Source organism: Oryx dammah, unplaced genomic scaffold (genome assembly GCF_014754425.2).
Source record: "Oryx dammah isolate SB20612 unplaced genomic scaffold, SCBI_Odam_1.1 HiC_scaffold_21, whole genome shotgun sequence".
NCBI lineage: Eukaryota > Metazoa > Chordata > Mammalia > Artiodactyla > Bovidae > Oryx > Oryx dammah.
Genome location: NW_024070205.1, coordinates 50,027,246 through 50,046,935, shown reverse-complemented (window position 1 = coordinate 50,046,935; position 19,690 = coordinate 50,027,246). Strand labels below are relative to the sequence as shown.

The following is a 19,690-nucleotide window of genomic DNA, read 5'->3' as shown; positions in this document are numbered from 1 at the left end:
TTGTATGCATATATATATGTAATGTATATAGTCATAGAATAGAATTTTTAAACTTAAAAGGGAGCTTAATGACAAAAGATAATGTTTTTATAGTGAAGAAACAGACTCAGTGGGCTAATGTAAAGTCTGAAATAATTTATAGCCTGATACCTTGTATGTGCTTGCCAGTGATAATGATTTTAAAGACAGAATTATTTGGCAGTTTATTGAGTGCTTACTGTAAATCAAGCTATGTGCTAGATTTTACAAATAAGTAGATAAATTGAACCTGGTCCTTGCTGTCCAAAAAGGCTTGTAGTCTAGTAGGAGAAGACAGATTATAGGATTATAGCATATATAAGTACTTTAATACATTTTAGCACTCGGAATATGAAGAACACCTGGATGACTTCTACTCAAAAAGATTGGACATTTCAGGCTAAGAGACCCAACATATAAAAAGTCACAGTATATGGGACATTTGGGAAACTAGACTTATGTAGAATGGCAAGGAAGAGTAGGAGGAGGAAGTGGGAGCCAGAGATGGTGAGGATTGAGATTGTGAATGGCATGTTGTGCAGTTAGAGGCCGCCTTCTAAAGTCTGTAGGTGAAATTTTTAATTGAAAGCGGAATTGTAGTGTAAAAAGCCCTTTGGTTGGGTAGTTTAGGTAAATAAGGATGATGAACTGCACTGAGGAAATGACATAAGAAATCTGTCGAACAGATTGCAGAAGTGTATTCCAGAGGTGACATGGACAGAACTTGTTGACTTCTAATTGGGTGAGTGGTTGATGCCAGATGAAATATAGGGGAAGGAAAAGACTGGGAGAGGAGTGACAGACAGCTTCAAAAGGATTCAGTCAGCTGACTTTTTTTTCTTTTAAATAAAGGCACAGTATCCCCTCTTGAATTTGCTTTTAACTGCCTTTAAAATTACTTAAGGTAGCATTATCAATAGCTTCATATGTAGTATTTATATGAGGAATACAGATTACTTATCCTTCGCTGAAGGAATTACAGAAAACATACTTCAGTATTATAGACATTATTACCATAATTTAGAAAAGGAAGATAATCCATGAAATTACAGCTTTCAGAATTAGAAACACTAAAGAATGTTTTATGTACTAATGAAATACTTAGAAAGCCAGTGTTTTGTCTGTAATAATAGATTACAGCCGGAAACAAACTTTAACCTTACATTAACACGTAAACCACTGATAGCAAATTTTCTCTTTTCTTTCTAGGATGTTCATCAGTATTATAGTAGAAATCACCAAATACTTATTTATCAAGTATCGTACCAAATTAATTTCTGTGAATCAGTAGGAAACAGAAGGAAAGCTAAGTGTAAACTAAAATACAGACTATTAGGTACAGACCTTGAAATTTTGACTCATGAGGTGAAAAGGGAAAGTAGAACTCCATAGTGTAACTACAGTATGATTTTCTTTAAGTAATTTCAGTCCTTTTTAAACTCAGAGGTCCAATTAGTGTGAAAGCTTTGTGTGAAGTCCATTATATTGTAGACCTCTTCAGGCTTTACGGCATAAAAAGGACTTTAAAAAATATGTAAACAGTAAATTTTTCTGGCATGCTTTATTTTTAGTCTTCTTTGGAGAAGAAGCTATATATACTTTTACAGTAGCTGGTTTAGAGTTTTAAAGTGAGAAGGATCTAGGTTTGAATTTTAATGGCTTAATGACTGTGTTACTTGAGTAACTCAGTGAAATTTTCTAAGCCTCAGAGTGTTTCATCTTTAAACGGGTGTAACTATATATAGTCCAATATCAAAGGGTTATTGTGCATTGATTAGCATAATGTCTGGAATATGGTAAGCTCTAGGTAAACATCAATTGTTGTTCCAAGTGCGTGTTGTAATTCTTACATCTGAAGATTTCGTAATGCTTCTCAGATTCACAAGTATCAAATGCAGATTTGTGCTTCTGTATTGGAAGTGTTAATATCTGCATAACTAGTAACCTGCTTTAACTTCAGAATTTGTTTCTTATGTATTTAATTGTGTTTTCTCACTTTGTTTGAGGAAGACAAATGATACATTCTGCTTTCTAGGTAACAGCTATTGAACCTATAATTAATCATGGAGGAGCCAGCGCAAGCACTCAGCATTTACACCCAAGTCTGCGATGGCTTTTTGGTGTGGCAGCTGTGGTAACTGATGTTGGACAGATCCTTCTTATTGATCTATGTTTGGATGACTTGTCATGCAGTCAGAATGAAGTAGAGGCATCAGGTAATTAATTAGACATTCTTGGCTTAAAACCCAAAATTGAGCACCTGAATATTCTGATGCATTGGATTGTTTTTTTTTTTAATAATCAAAAAAGAAGGAGTCAAAAACTGGTTTGTGTGTCTTTTTAAAAATTGTTTGCTTGTATTGTTTTATTGTTTTGTGTGCCATGGATATTTTTTGCATGAGTTACTATGTTTTATTGATAAAGTGTTTATAGACTAAAGTAGTTCTTGAAAGAGAGACATGTTCCCAGATACACAACTAAATAACATCATTCAGGTTATTAAGTAAATACCAGAAGAAGGGCTGAAAGGTATAAAATCTTGATCCTTATCATACAATATAAAATTACCCAACTATGTAAGATCTGACCTACTGTTTTTGGCATACTGTTTATGTTCCTGTGGTAAGCCCAAGATAGAAATAAAGTAATTTGATAGAAAACAACAGTAATTTAATAAAGTAATTTGATAGAAAACAATAGTAATTTAAAAGTCTTTCCTCACAAAATAGCATCTTGAAATAGAACTAAAGCTTAATTAATAAGTAAAGAGAGGGTGATGACTCAGTGGTAGAGAATCCGCCTGCCAATGCTGGAGACAGGGCTTCGATCTCTGACCCCAGCAAGATCCCACATGCTGCAGAGCAACTAAGCTCATGTGCCACAGCTGTTGAGCCTGTGCTCTAGAGCCCGGGAGCCACAACTGCTGATCCCATGTGCCGCAGCTACTGAAGCCTTCTGGGACTAGAATGTGTGCTCTGCAACAAGAGAAGCTACCCACATTGAGAAGCCAGCACGTCCAACCAGAGAGTGGCCAGTGCTCACCGCTAGACAAAAGCCTGCCCAGCAGCGAAGATGCAGCACAGCCAAACTGAATAAATAAATACAAATTTTTTATAAAATGTAGAGAGACAATATCCTCTTTTGGTACTATTGTGCTTAGTTGCTCAGTCATGTCCGACTCTTGGAACCCCCTGGACTGTAGCCCACCAGGCTCCTCTGTCCTTGGAATTCTCCAGGCAAGAAGACTGGAGTGGGTTGCCATTTCCTACTCCAGGGGATCTTTCCAACCCAGGAATCGAACCCGGATCTTCTGGATTGCAGGCAGACTCTTAACTCATTGAGCTAGAGGGAAGCCCCCCCTTTTTTTTTTTCAGTACTATGCGTATATTTATAAATCTTCTCTTCAGTAGTAGTTTGTTTTTGTGATTTATGTTACTCTTGATTGGTTCATATAGGAAGAAAAGCTAACCTAAAAACTTAAAAAAATATGTGTATTATCTATAAAGTTTTAGGAAAGGACTATTTAAACTTGAGGACCTTCTTGATTTTTAAAGTAGTCCTATAATATTAGTGCAGATCTTTTAATTTTTGAATCAGCTAAGAAACAGATACAAATAATCCATATTTTGTCCCAATATATAATAATGAGTATAACTATTAAGAACTGTTGGTATGTAATAAAACTGATTAAAACTACAATATTTTGGTAAAAATTATGTTTGACAAGAAATTGAAGAACCAGATTATCTGATCAAAATTTAGATCTGCAAAATATTATGTGGAAGAGTTTAATTTGGTAGAAATAATGGCCCCACATGCACTTAAGGGAAAGAAATTCTCATAGTGATGGAAACTACACCTTGAAATTTGATATTGAGGTCTGATTGATCTTAATAAAATCTTGGGTATAGTTTAAATGAAAATAAAGTAACTAAAAATGAATTTGTGGACTATTAGAAATGATTTAGCTACTCTTTGTAGAAAATTGATGAAAGAATTAAATAATCTTAATGGAGTTTTGCTCCAGAGTGTGTTTTGTACATGATATATAATTATAGTTGTAAGGCTAATTAAAATACCTGTATTCATAGTTAAAACTCATCAGATTGAAATAGTAGAGTTGAAAACATGTTTTATTTCAGTAGTCAGTAGTTCCTTTCCACACAAAAGTAATTTTATAGTGAAATTTTATAATTTTAATTTTATAGTGAATTTTTTCTCAGTTATGAGAATTAGAAAGCTGGTGAATTTTATAGCATACAAAAAGTTGAGTTTTGGAGTTTAAGCAAAATGTATATTTTTGTTTACATAAATAATTTATGATTACAATTATTTAGACTTCACTGAAACACACATAACATAGAAAATGAAGTTCCTAAGGTTTATCATACTATAAGTACTGTTTGTAACTTTTCCAAACTTAACAGTGTTTCTTATGCATCTTTACACACATCACTATATAAAGAGTCTGCTTTATTTTCTTGAATAACTTTACAGTATTCCATTGAATGGATTAGTTATTTTGGCATAGTTTTATCATTTGCTATTTTCTGAGGAGAAAAAATCAGAAGCAGGATGGATTGAGGGGTACTCATACAAGTATAATGTGATAGGATTTCTCCCCTCTTCATTAACAGCATTGAGGGAATCTACTCTTGCACAACAGTTACAGCAATAAACAAGCCTGAATTTTTTAATGTAAACATTTGGGACATTCTTAAGTAGAATAATAAAAGAATTCCCACAAACCTGTTACCTAAGTTCAATTTAGTTTTCAAAATTTACCGTATGTGCATCTGTTTTATTTCCCTTTCCTCCCTTTTCTCTTTGAGTCTATTAATTTAAAGCAAATAATGATTATTTTACTACTAACCATGATGCCATTTACCACTGTTAAAAGCATTAATGATTACTTGGTATAGTGTTAATTACTTGTCCATAATGAAATTGCTATGATTTTCTCTAAAGCATCTTTTTGCATTTGAATTGTTTGAACCAGGATCCAAACACACTTGATAGTTTGCATCTCATGTATATTTAAATGTAGAGCAATCTTTCCTCTATCCTCTCCTTATTCATTTATTTATTTTTAGTTCCACTGTCTTGCTGAAGATATTATTTTGGAATGATCTAATATGATCTAATATCTAATGATCTAATATCTTCACATGGTATCATTTACATTTTATATTTTATGTAAATGTAAGTTAGCTCAGATTAGATTCAGATTTAACATTTGACAGGTATCTTTCAGAAGTGCTGGGTATTTCATAATGGTTCACATTAGGAGGCACATGGTGTCTTGTTTTATATTTAGTGATCAGTGGGTTTAGGTGATGACAGCATGATCCATTAACCTTTGTACCAGTGGTTCTCAACTGGGGGTGGTTTTTTTGCCCTCTAGATTTTTGGTCATGTTTAGAGAGAATTTTGGCTGTTAATACTGGAGGGAGAAGGCGCTGGTGGCATCTAGTAGATAGAGGCCAAAGATGCTGTTAATATCCTATAAAGCACAAGACAGCCCCCACAACAGAGAATTATCTGACCTAAAATGTTAATAGGGCCAAGGTTGAAAAATCATACTTGAAATTAGTTGTTTCTCCATTGACATTGTTGCCTGGGCTGCAAAAATGCTTTTAAAGTTCTGTTAATGTAAAAAGAATTTTTTTATTAACTAGGTGTATTTGTTTATCTTGAAATACAATTTGTACAGAAAAGGCAGAATAAATGCATATGTTACTGTTCCTTTAAGTACTGATTTTCCATGTAAGAAGCTGGTACTCAGCTACTTTCAGTGGTTCACTAAGGTCTCTTATAAGTAAGGAAGGTAGAAACTCATGGGATTTTACATAATACTTAGTATGCTTTATTAGTTTATTTTCATTATTTGTTGTTGTTGTTCTCAAAAGTGTCCTGTTTTTGCTAACGAAGGCACCTTCATGGAATCTGACCCATCATCCTAGATTTCTGGCACAGGATATACCAGGCTCATCTTAAATACTTTCTGTTTCTGACTTGGAATCAGCCATTCTCCGAGGGGAATAGTTAGGTTGTTACTCCTAAATTTGAATAAAGAAACCATCAGCTTTATTTATGATTGTTAAGGAAGTTAATTTCTTATTTACTTATTTGTTTTTGGCTGTGCTGGGTCTTTGTTGCTGGGCGCAGGCTTTCTCTAGTTGCAGCGATGCACAGGCTTCTCATTGCAGTGCGTCTTTTGTTGCTGAGCATGGACTCTAGGGCTCTCAGGCTTCAGTAACTGTGGAGCACAGGCTCAGTAGTTGTGGCGCATCGTTACCCCACAGCCTGAGGGAATCTTCCCAGATCAGGGATGGAACTCGTTTCTCTCTCCTGCATTGGCAGGCGGATTCTTTACCACTGAGCCACCACGGAAACCTCGAGAAAATTAATTCTGTTAAAATGGGTAACATTTGATATGTACTGTGAGATTTTAAAGATATTACACAATTAAATGTGTTTTGAAAATTGTAACATTTAAAATAAAGGTGGCTAGTTCATATAGTCAGTATGCTCTGTTATCACTAATCTTATTTTAATTGACCCCAGTAGTTTTCAGCTGCCGATTGAATAATGGGTGACATACTTGGTTTTATGCTGTTTATAGTTTGTTAATCTTACTCGTCCTCTTTATTTTTTAGACCTTGAAGTTGTAACTGGCATCCCAGCTGAAGTACCGCACATCAGAGAGAATGTGATGCGAGAAGGACGCCATCTGTGTTTTCAGTTAGTCAGCCCATCGGGAACAGCCGTTTCAACCCTTAGTTACATAAACCGGACAAACCAGCTTGCTATAGGTTTTTCTGATGGCTATCTAGCACTTTGGAACATGAAAAGCATGAAAAAAGAGTAAGGACAGCTTTTAAATTATTTATTAGTAATTTCTTTCTGAATATACTCAGTTACTAATATTTAAAGATTAGCATAAACAGGAAAAGATAGGGTAGACTAAGGATTGAATGCATGTTTCCATTACATGAAAACATGACTTAGTATAAAAAGGAGTGACTTAGTCAAAGTCACTCAGTCGTATCCGACTCTTGCGATGCCATGGACTGCAGCCTGCAGGGTTCCTCTGTCCATGGGATTCTCCAGGCAAGAATACTGGAGTGGGTTGCCATTTCCTTCTCACACATCAATTTAAGTTGAGTCAATGTATTTAAAAGGAATTTTGCTGAATTTCCTGCTAGTCCAGTGGTTTGGACTCTACACTTTAACTGCCATAGCACAGATTCAATCCCTGTTTAGGGAACCAAGATCCTGTAAGCTGCACGGCACAGCAAAAAAACGCCCCCAAACCTGGCATTTTAGTCATTGTGGAGTTCAGTTTGATAGTAAACTTTGACACTACTAAGATATCTGGTATGAATTCTTTCAGAAGTACTTTTCTGCATAACCGTATGTGTAAGGTAGTTAGTAGTTCTTAGTTGACAGAAAAAAGTAGACTTTTTAAGAAAATTACAAAATTCTGTGTTTAAAATTTTTATGCTGTCAAAAACTTCCCCCAAATATAATTGTATTGATACTTTTTAATTAGCTCTACATTAAAATTGCTGAGTAATCCATTTTATTAATTTACCTTTATTTATTGAATTATTGAAGTACCTCCCTTTATTAAGGGAGGTAAGCCACTATAGGTTTTAAATCATATCTCTGCTGAGTTAACTAGATACCTATTTGTCCTTTAAGTTGTCAATTTAATATTTCTTCCTTTTTCTTCCAAGTAATATTGGAATATTTTCTTGAGTAACTTGTCTTTCAAATGAGTCAACAAAATAGTCACCTTTCCAAACTTTCTGCTCAGTTTGTCTCACCAACAAATTGGTACCTACTTGACAGTGTTTGATTGATTATAAATGTTTGCACAGTCTGAAGTGATGGAGAAAGAGAGAGATGGAAAATAACAATGTATATATACTAGACCTATTTTTTTTTTTAACCTTTGGTTCTTTGATGATACTGAGGTGTCAGTAGCCCCTCAAGTAAACACTGACTGTCCTTGCACTTCCTCACACTCAGTTTTTCTGCACAGTGCCTGTGATGAAGTGACAGGGCCGTGGCCTAGTAGCTCCCTATGGGAATTCCATCTTCACTGTCTTCCCTTTTATCAGCTCTTGCCTTTGAATTGCTCACAAAGGAGTGCCTGGAGAACCTGGCTTCTAAAGGATTTTCTTGCACACTATCTTCTCTTCACTGATTATGCTTTTTCAAGGGATTTGTGAGGCATCTTCAGATTCTAACTCACTCTGTTGTAGTGATGGGAAACTGGCCCAGCTGAAGTGCTGTGGTGGTGTCTCATCTCTTTGTAGAGTTCCTTTTATTGGGGAACAGTACGTAGTGGCATACATTTATGTGACTGGAAGGGATAGTTCGTGCTTTAGTGATTCTAACCCTTCCCAGTTCTACCTGGGAAACGGGGTGCCATGCTCATTTTCTTGATATCTTGTACCCTGTGTGTTTTTGAAGATAAGATGATTGTAAGAGCAGTAACTCAAGTTCTTACATGAGGCATCATCTTCCTTTTTCATGAAATTGTAACTTAGAGGTATGAAGTGTACTGATTTTTGTGCCTGTTATAGATACTACACACAGTTGGAAGGTGGAAGAGTTCCTGTATATGCTGTCACTTTTCAAGAACCTGAAAATGATCCTCGTAATTGCTGTTACCTCTGGGCTGTTCAGTCTACACAAGATAGGTAAATGTGATATATGTGGTTTTTAATAATGTTTGTCAAGAATGGCATAGCAGTTAATTTCTTTTGCAAAGCTTTGTGCTATATTGCCTCTTTTTAATGAGAGCCGCATAATTCAGTGAATTAGTAAGTTGCCATTGAAATGACTTTAAAAGGTCCTATATGTTTGAGTAAGTCTGAGATATCAGTAAGAAGAAATTGTGTTTGCTTGATTTGTTTGGATGTACTGTATATTTCAGAGAGTAAGCTGATAACACATTAGTAGGCAACTTCTCGTTCCTCAGACAATTTTTATGGTCTTCTGTGTTCTCTCATAAGAACATTTTTCCTCTTTTATAATCTCATTCCTTTTTTCTCTTTATTGTATATGCCTCTCATTTTTATGTATCCCTACTTTGCTCTCTAGTTCTTCTGTTGTACTTGCCTTTTGCAGTATATTTCTAAGGTTAATTTGGTTAATTTTGCCTTCTCTTTCATGAGTTTTAATTTTATCTCAGTGTAGCTTTTGAGAAATCTTTCCTTTCAGTTTAATTTCCAATTGGTTAAGCTCATTCATTTCCAGTGCTGGAACAGTGTAAGTATTGATTTTCTCTTATTTTTCATTGATGTTTAGTGCTGTCTTTGGTGTTCCCAGTACATTCTCTTCCCAAGGCTGTTCTGCTTTAAATTCTAGATACCTGAAATTTGTCAACTTAGGTTTTTGTGTTAGAGTTCCTCACTTTGAGGTTTTATCTTAAGCTTTAGTACATCAGTGAAGGAAGAATTAATTGATTTGTCACTTCTGTCAATCGTGGAGGAAAATCGAAATAAAAATATAGAGACAGCTATTGGAATAGTCCTCATTAGGTCCATATTTCCATCCAAGTGTGATGTGGGCTGGCAGCAGCTTGAGTAATGTGCCTTGTGAAGACTCCATGTGGTGAATAAGAAAGGACATTTATTTCAACAATTTTTGTATCCCATTTATTTTTTCTTCCAATACTGTCTAACTAAAGCACACCTATTGAAGAAAGGGAGAAAGAATGAATTTTGAGTAGCGTTATAGTCTCAGTCATATAAGATGTCACCTAAAATATGCAAGTAACATAAGCTTAAGTTAATTAGAATCAATAAAAATTAAATCAGCTATTATTTCAAAGGACTACATTTTGTGAAAACAACCAAGTAAAACTAAATTCTTTATAGTAACCTCACTTTTGTCACATGCACTCAATATTGTATGCAAATTAAATTTATTTGAGCAATAAGAGGTACTTAATGCATTAATATGGTATTTAGTATTTCTCCTCAGCTAATTTCTCTTTCTTTCAGTGAAGGGGATGTTTTGAGTTTACATCTGCTTCAGCTGGCCTTTGGTGACAGGAAGTGTTTGGCTTCAGGACAAATCTTATATGAGGTAAATGGTGATACCGGTTGATAGTATCAGTTTTGTTTATTTACCTATTTTAAGTCTTTGTTTTAAGCTATCGAGATATTACAATCTTTTCTTCTATTCAAGTTAATACTGTCTTCATAATATAATGTAAAAAGTATTAGATTTAGGGATCAAGACTCTGGTATTTTACCAAGGTGGCAATCTTAAAATCTTCAGGTATAATTTTTCTCTAGAATGAGGAGATTAGACAAGACTCAAGCTTATGGCCTAGTTGGTAGCCAGGAAAAATAACTCCTTTGTTGCTCTAATATAACAGGCAGTAAGCCATAGGGTAGACTTTATAGTCTGGTCGCTTACACTTGTAAGAGAGGATAAATGCATCTAGCATTTTAAGTGACTGTTTTTCTGGCTGAATTCTTGAGAAGTAGTGAAGTGCTGTTAATAACCAAATAACCATATTTGGTGAGCTGTCACAATACTTTCTCTAGAACAGGCTTTTTAACCTCGTACTTGAGGGTGTGTGATTGGGTTTTAGGGAATTCATAAAGCCCTTCAATTTTGTGTGGTATTTTTATGATCACAGTGTTCTTGTCATCCCCGAGCCCCCCTCCTCCACCTCTCCAGTTCCACATCTGTGGATTCAGGCAATCTTGGATCAGAAATATGAAGGGGAGGAATTCCAGAAGGTTCCAGAACACAGAACTTGAATTTGCTGTGCCACAGCAACTATTTATATGGCATTCACATTGTATTGGGTATTAATAAGTGATCTAGAAGTGATTCAAAGTATATAGGAGGATGTGTATAGGTTATATCCAAGTATTACACCATTTTATGTAAGAGACTTGAGCATCCACAGATTTTGATATTGGAAGAAGGTCCCGGAACCAGTTCTTCATGGAGAACAAGGGAAAACTATGCATTCTTCTAGAGAAAATTTCATAGCTTTTGTCAGATTCTTACAGGGATCAGTGAATAAAAATTTAAGAACTAGAGCAAGAACTTCAGTGAAAACAAAGAAGTAGGTTTGCTGCTTTAGAGAATATGTGTTTGTAATTTCATTGCTTAGGTCCAATTTATACCCCAACCAGTAATGCATGAAGTTTCCTGTATTTGATAACAGCTTTAGAAGATTTATTGATAATTATTTTTGAGAAACAAAATTAGCCTTATTATTTGTGTTTTATCCCATGTGTAAATTTTAAAGCTTTCTTCAGTAATTGGTTCTCTTCAGTCTTTACTTTTTTGTTTTCTTTATATTGTGTGGAAATTCTTGAACATTTAATTTTAGAATAACTAACTTTTTCTTAGAATCCTATTAAGACATAGATTGGTGTACATTTTATATTTCAGGGGTTGGAGTACTGTGAAGAAAGATACACACTGGACCTCACAGGTGGCATGTTTCCTTTGAGGGGACAGACTGGTAATACCAAACTTTTGGGATGCCAGAGTATAGAGAAATTTCGATCTCATGGTGACAGGGAGGAAAGCATGAATGAAGGTTGGTTTAAAGCACTTTTATTATATATCTTGTTAATGCTTGATTTAAGATTTGTCTTGATTTAAGATATATGACAGGTATTGGTTTCTAGAGTTTGTACTCCTGGCAATCTGGAGTTAAGTAGGAATACTAATTGTGGGATTTATTTAGGACTGTGTGAGATCCGAGGTATTTCTTTTTCTCCAGATCGTGATGTGTAGAACTCAAGAATTGAATAGATTAAGGAAATGAGCAACCTCTTTATTTTGATCCGGCTCTCAAAACAGACACACACAAAGAGGTCTCTAGTTGTGACTAGTATGAGTAGTCTCTGAATAATGTTTACTTCTGTATTTTGTGAGACATATACAGCAAACATGTTTTGTTGTCTTGAATTTTTTGTTTCCTCTAGTGTCATCCCTTCTTCCTGGTAAATATTTTGACAGAATGATAATGGCATAGATTTTAGAATCCAACATGGATTCAAATCCCAGATCTGTCACTAGTTGTGAAAGTGAAGTCTCTCAGTCGTGTCGACTCTTACCCCATGGACTGTAACCTACCAGGCTCCTCCATCCATGAGATTTTCCAGGCCGGACTACTAGAGTGGGTTGCCATTGCCTTGTCCAGGGAATCTTCCCAACACAGGGATCAAACTCGGGTCTCCCGCATTGTAGGCAGACACTTTGCCATCTGAGCCACCAGGGAAGTCCTTTCACAAATTAACATTTGTGACTAAGCCTTTGTTTCCTTATCTGTGAGTGAAATAATACATTTATACCTTCTGCAAAGGGTGTTTGTTAAGAATTGAATGGGACAACATGATAGGTTTATTCAGTTCTGGGAATGCTTAGTGGGGCCTTGGTTTAGCTTGTTCCTATTGGGATTTATTCTCATGTATAGCTTTTTCATCCTAGAGATTTCCTCTGTCCTTGTCCCCATTTTTCATATCCAACTAAACATGTCAAAACAGAATTTATGTAACTCTGTCTCTTACTCCCCACTCATCTCTTTTTTATATTTCCTATTAGTTATGTCTTGGATTTTTACTTCCCTTTTTCCTTCTATTGGTCTCTCATCTTTGTTCCTGTCTTTCCATTTCACATACCATTTGGGTACCTGTCTCTCTCCCCTACCACCACTGCCTTAGCATATAGCTGGATCAATCCTTCTCAGCTAGAATTCTTCTACAGAATTAAGCCCTAAAGCCCAAAGGCATCCATTTTAAGTATTGATATTCTCTGGGCTTCCTGGGTGACTCAGAGGTAAAGAATCCCCCTGCCAAAGCAAGAGATGTGGGTCGGGACGATCCCCTGGAGGAGGAAATGGCAACTCATTCCAGTATTCTTGCCTGGGAAATCCCATGGACAGAGGAGCCTGGCAGGCTACAGTCCACGTGGTTTCAAGAGTCAGACATGACTGAGCTTGCACACGTCTGTGTGCACACACACACACATAGTCTCTGGTACTAGCAATGATTTATTTGTGGGAGAACTTTCATTCAAATCATTTTCTACTTTCTCCTTAGAGCATCTTGAAGTTCCCAAACTGTTAACTGAAGACAAGCCAAAGTTACTGTTTTTCAGATGAATACATTTTAATAAGGTCTTCTTGAAATAGAGAAACAGTCAAGATAGAAGTGAATGAACCTCTTGTTACACAATAAATGATAGAAATATGTTTTAACAAATCAGATATGAGTTAAATGTCTTAATTTATGGGAAAATCTTCCTAATTATATTTGCTTTATTTATTTTGAGATCATTTGTTCTGTTTTTAAAAATTATCTCTTTTAGCTCTGTCTCCTGACACCAGTGTTTCAGTCTTTACCTGGCAGGTGAATATATATGGACAGGGAAAGCCTTCTATATATTTGGGGCTTTTCGACATAAATCGTTGGTACCATGCACAAATGCCAGATTCGTTAAGGTATGATTTCTCTATGTATGTATTTATATTTATAGGAATTTTTATGTGTAGTAGTTTATTGACTTAATAATTGTATAAAATTTCTTTTAGATCGGGAGAATATCTGCATAATTGCTCTTATTTTGCATTGTGGTCACTGGATGCTGTTGTAAGTAGGACTTCTCCACATTACATCTTGGATATATTAGTACATGAGAGAAGTTTAACTCGAGGAGTTCCTCCCTCATATCCACCTCCTGAGCAGTTTTTTAACCCAAGTACTTACAATTTTGGTATGTATTTATTTAACATTACTTTTTGAGAAAAATAACATGTAAGAGTATGTGTGTAGTGTATTATCGTTCATTTCTCATTATTATTAGTTAACATGTATGGATAAGTTACGATGTTAACTTGATATATGTACATGAGAAATTTAAATAGAAATTTAAATAGAAAAATGATCAATATTTGAATTTGCTGTAAAACATTAACTATTTCATATTAAGTGAACTTGTGATAAGGTTTGGTGTCTTGTTAGGATAGAAATACAGGGACAAATTATTTTAAAATTTATTGTATGTAGTAATACCATGCCTTGCCTAGTAATCTGTTCTTAGGATAAATTTTGTTGTACTAATAGCATCCCAAATATAACATGTAAGTGGATATTTTTAAATCTTTTTTTCTTCTTTTTTAGATGCCACTTGTTTGTTAAACTCAGGAGTTGTTCATATAACTTGTACTGGCTTTCAGAAGGAGGTAAGAAATAACAATTTGGACAGAGTGTTTCTTCTTGAGCTGAAGTCAGACCATGGATTTAAACTTTAGTGTTATTTATATAAACTATTCTTTCATCTTAAAAGGTAGCTTCTGCTAGGTATATGAGATAGCAGCTAGTAGCATCGATTACTGACGGCAACCTTCTAGGAAGAGGTATTAGGGTATTTATAGAAGCTTTATATGGATGTTAGCTCCTGAACCCCAAGCAAAAGTAAGTCAATACCTTACTTTAGTCCATCTTAATTCTCTTCCTTCTTAAAAAGCTTATGGGTAAATGAAGTAATGCAAAAAAGGTTCCTAGCACAGTGGCACAGTGACCGGCTCAGAGTGGATTAAGGCTCTATGTTGAAAATACTTTTCCAGGAAAACATGAAGTGGCATATCCTTAAAATGATAATCAGCTAGATATGGATGAATGTCATATTTATACTTCATATCAGATCTCTTTCACATTAGACCAAGAAAAATAAACTGCATACATTTTCTTTTGTGTGTATTAAGTTTGTTAAGATCTGTTACCAAGTCTGTCAGCTTTATAGAAGATAACAGGGTTACCTTATATATAAGCAGTTTAAAATACCATTATCAGTAGTAGTATTTGTGACCGACAAACATTGGTTACTTCAAGAACCTATAAGCTCTTTTCCTTGCAAGAAGTACAGAAATGTAGTCTTCCACAATTTTCATTCAGGGCCTTTTAGTTTTCTTCATACCATTAAGTGTAAAGTAGGGTAATGGGTTTATTAGTCATTCTTAAATTTGATTATTTAGTTGATTAGTGACTGATATCTTATTAATCAATCTGTTATAGACTTTGACTTTTTTAAAGAAATCAGGACCATCTCTCAATGAAGTCATTCCTGATGGTTATAATCGATGTCTTGTGGCTGGCCTTCTCTCACCAAGACTTGTTGATATTCAGCCTTCCAGTTTAAGTCAGGTGAGAGATTTTAAACTCTTGTTGTTTCTTTTGGATCATGTCATTAGCTTTCTATTACAACAAAAATCTATTAGATAATTTCTTAAAAAGTTAAGTAGTGTAATGCCAGCTTTGCATGTCAGTAGCTGTGGTTCTTGGATTTGGCTTAAAATTCATACCTGCAGGATCCCATAGGTATAACTTGACACCAGGTCTATAGGCTAGTGAAAAAAAAGCTGACTTAAAACTCAACATTCAAAAAACGAAGATCATGGCATCTGGTCCCATCACTTCATGGCAAATAGATGGGGAAACAAAACAGTGAGAGCCTTTATTTCCTCGGGCTCCAAAATCACTGCAGATGGTGACTACAGCCATGAATTTAAAAGGCTCTTGCTCCTTGGAAGAAAAGCTATGACCAGTGTAGACAGCACTTTAAAAAGCAAAGACATTATTTTACTGACAAAGGTCCATCTAATCAAAGCTATGGTTTTTCCAGTAGTCATGTATGGATGTGAGAGTTGGACTATAAAGAAAGCTGAGCACTGAAGAATTGATGCTTTTGAACTGTGGTGTTGGAAAAGACTCTTAAGAGTCCCTTGAACTGCAAGGAGATCCAACCAGACCATCCTAAAGGAAATCAGTCCTGAATATTCATTAGAAGAACTGATGCTGAAGCTAAAGCTCTAATACTTTGGCCACCTGATGGGAAGAACTGACTCATTAGAAAAGATTCTGATGCTGGGAAAGATTGAAGGTGGGAGGAGAAGGGGACGACGGAGGATGAGATGGTTGGATGGCATCACCAACTCCATGGACTTGAGTTTGAGCAAGCTCTGGGAGTTGGTGATGGACAGGGAAGCCTGGCGTGCTTTGAGTCCATGGGGTTGCAAAGAGTTGGACATGACTGAGCGAGACTGAACTATAGGCTAGGAAACATCATGGATGCATCAGGCATGTCATGAGTAGAAGTCATAGTTTTAATAAGCCCTTGATGTGATTTCTGATGGTTTGAGAACCACTGCTCTATAAAAACTGCTCTTATGAAAGCCTATTAGTGAAGATTGCAGGTTTCTGCAAAACACAAGAGAGTTACAGAAGTCAGACTTAGTCATGGAAGCCAAGCGTAATTTCCCAGTGGATACATAAATAAAAATATTGTAAAATCCACACAGGTTTTAGAGTCACAATACATTTTACCAGTCAGGAGACATTTTTAAACAGTGTTGTCTAGTGACAACTTATAATTCAACATTTTAAATTGGTATTTGCTGAAAGTAAACAAACCCTGGGTGATTTTTCCTTGGAGAAAGAGAAAATGTTTTAATAACTCTTTCCCCTCAAATAATGTTTGAATTAAGTTATTTAAATAATTGCAGATATGTAGTGTAATGAATTGTTAGGGAAGGAGCCTTTTAACTATCAGATGAATTGTGAATATTGCTGCTGACGGTTTAACACCTGCAGTTGGACTCTAATACCTAATGTCATGAAAATAAGAGAAATAGTCAATCTATTATCGGGATTTTTTTTTTTCCTTTCTTCCCTCCTCCCTTTTGTATTACTGTACTGAGCAAATATTGACCATGTAGTCATGTTCCGTCAACCCTCAGTACCCATGAGGAATTGGTTTCCTGGACGCCCATAGATACCAAAATTGAAGGATGCTCAATTAATTTATCAGAGAAGGCAATGGCGCCCCCACTCTAATACTCTTGCCTGGAAAATCCCGTGGACGGAGGAGCCTGGTAGGCTGCAGTCCATGGGGTCGCTGAGGGTTGGACACGACTGAGCAACCTCACTTTCCCTTTTCACTTTCATGCATTGGAGAAGGAAATGGCAACCCACTCCAGTGTTCTTGCCTGGAGAATCCCAGGGACCGGGGAGCCTGGTGGGCTGTCGTCTGCGGGGTCGCACAGAGTCGGACATGACTGAAGTGATTCAGCAGCAGCAGCAATTAACTTATATAATAAGGCATGGTATTTGCATATAACCTGTGCACACCCACCTGTGTACTTTAAATCATCTCCAGATTAAAGAAAGTACTTAATACAACATACATGGCATGTCAGTAGTTGCTGGCACACCTCAAATTCAAGTTTTGTTTTTTTGGAACTTTCTGTAATCTCCCCCACCCCCAAATGTTTTCTATCTGCAGTTGATGAGGAACTGACTGGATATCAACATTTCAGTTTGGTTTTGCTCTTTGTAGAACCCCTTTAGACAAATATTCACTATCCTTAGTTGGTCTTATGTTAGCTTATCTTTGCTTTCCAACTGTGTCTCGTTTGTCTCTGATTTTGCTTTCTGGGAGATGTTTTCATCTAATTTTCTTTTTCTTTAGATTTAAAAAATTTAGCCCCATTCTAAAATTTCTACATGCTCTTACTCTTTGATCATTCTTTTTTGATAGTATTCTGTTCTATTTTATGGATGAAATTTCTTCTAGCTCTATGTTTCAGGTTTTATTTAGTTCCCTGTATTATGCCTGTTTTATCTGGAGTTATTTTTTATTAGTTTAGTCTTTTTGATCAGGTTGTTATTTAGTTGCTCAGTCATATCTGATTCTCTGCGACCCTATGGACTATAGCCCACCAGGCTCCTCTGCCCATGGGATTCTCCAGACAAGGGTATTGGAGTGCGTGGCCATTTCCTACTCCAGGGGACCTTCCTAACCCAGGGTCTGAACGTGCATCTTTTGCATTGCAGGCAGATTATTTACCATCTGAGCTGCCAGGGAAGCCTTTTGATCTGGTGGCTATACTTAAGTGTTTGATGGTTCTTTTTATATGTTAAGTGAGTCAATAACAGATTATAAACTGTCTTCTACATAAACAGAGCTCTGAATTGGGTTCATTAAAAAACCTTAGGTAAATTTTGTCTTGGTGGCCCTTGCTCACAGGACCCTTTGGTCAGGAAATTATCCTTCCCTGCCACAGACTCCAAATTAGTATTAGTGTTCATCATTCTATATCATGAAACTTAGTTAAATGCAATGATATCTAGTTTTAAAAAGAAAAGTAAAGTGAGAGGTTACTCTGGTGGTGCAGTGGATAAGAATCCACCTGCCAATGTAGGAGACATGTGTTTGATCCCTGGCCCAGGAAGATCCCACATGCCACGGAGCAACTAAGCCTGTGCTCTAGAGCCCAGGAGCTGCAACTGCGGAGCCCGTGTGCCACACTACCCGGGTCTCTGCACCCTAGAGCCCGTGCTCTGCAACGAGAAGCCACTGCAACGAGAAGCCCAAGCACCGCAACCAGCGAGCAGCCCCACTCGTGGCAGTTAGAGGAAAAACCCACGCAGCAACGGGGAACCCCATAGCCAAATACAAATAAATAAGGAAAAGTGAGAAAAAATTAGCTGTAATTCAACCATTCAGCCATGTTAGTCAAATAGCATTTAATATCTTTTTGTGATTAATTTTGAATCTGGTAATCCAACCATTGGTTTCTTTCCACTTATATAGATAAAACATGAATAATTTCAATTTAGAAAAAGACTAAAATATGTGGAGGCATGCAAAATTGGCATTTTGTTGACTTTTTTCATGTATCTTTTAAAAAACTTTATTCCTAAAATAGACCAGATTGAGCTGAATTGGTTAGTAATGGATATGTAGAGATGAAGGAAAAAAAGCGAGGAAGAGATTCCTTCAAAATGTTAGAGTGGTTACCATGGAGGATGGGAGGAGTGAATGGAAATTTATTTTGATTAGCTAGGAGGAGACAGGGCTTCTGTGAAATATTCTCAATTTAGACTTGGACCAGTTTCATCAGTGTCCAGTTGGTAATTAGTTGTTAGTTGTATGTATGGTATATGGACTTTTTGATATGTATACTTTCCTGTATCTCTTTATCCCGCCATATGCAATAAAAAAAATGATAGCATATATATATATATATATATATTTGTTATCAGGGTTTTTTCTGTGAATTACATATTGATAGGCTTTACTTTTTCTCTAATTGGGTTGTTTATGGAAACTTTATAAAATATGTAGATATTTATCCTGTCATAAATCTTACAAATAGTACCCCTTTTGTTTGCTCTTCACTGTTTCATGATATCTCTTACCACATTCAAAATAATGTTTTTATAGTCAAATGCATTTTATAGCTCTGACTCAGGCTTAAAATTTAACACCTAAATGTTTCTTTAAGGCTCTAACTCATTTTCTGTGTGTCAAATAAATTAGTCTAGCTGTGTTATATCATTTATGAAACAGGACCCAAAATATCTTTTTCTCATGCTACTGAAATATTACCTTTATCTGATATTATATGTCCGTATCAACTGGGTTCTATTTCCGGGTTTTTATCTTGTCTCATAAATCTAGTTATCTATTTGTATACCATTTTAATATATTGCTTTGATATTTGAAAATGCAGCCTGGTTTTTTAATCTATAATTTTTGGAAATTCATTGGCACTTACTCTTTTTATTAATTATAAGATGGTTTTATCCAGTATTCCTGTTGGAATACTTTTGAG

The 19,690-nt window shown here is 35.8% G+C and overlaps 1 protein-coding gene across 2 annotated transcripts in view; it reads left to right on the top strand.

Moving 5' to 3' along the window:
* The window catches only part of AHCTF1 (AT-hook containing transcription factor 1), an 88,413-nt gene that overhangs the window by 19,882 nt on the left and 48,841 nt on the right, over window positions 1-19,690 (top strand). For both annotated transcript variants that reach the window (XM_040263622.1, XM_040263623.1), the window contains exons 4-12: window positions 2,054-2,234; window positions 6,678-6,885; window positions 8,616-8,732; window positions 10,041-10,125; window positions 11,458-11,608; window positions 13,384-13,516; window positions 13,607-13,788; window positions 14,196-14,257; window positions 15,090-15,218. In XM_040263622.1, the coding sequence (XP_040119556.1) occupies window positions 2,054-2,234; window positions 6,678-6,885; window positions 8,616-8,732; window positions 10,041-10,125; window positions 11,458-11,608; window positions 13,384-13,516; window positions 13,607-13,788; window positions 14,196-14,257; window positions 15,090-15,218 (1,248 nt within the window). The remainder of the gene's footprint in view (window positions 1-2,053; window positions 2,235-6,677; window positions 6,886-8,615; window positions 8,733-10,040; window positions 10,126-11,457; window positions 11,609-13,383; window positions 13,517-13,606; window positions 13,789-14,195; window positions 14,258-15,089; window positions 15,219-19,690) is intronic.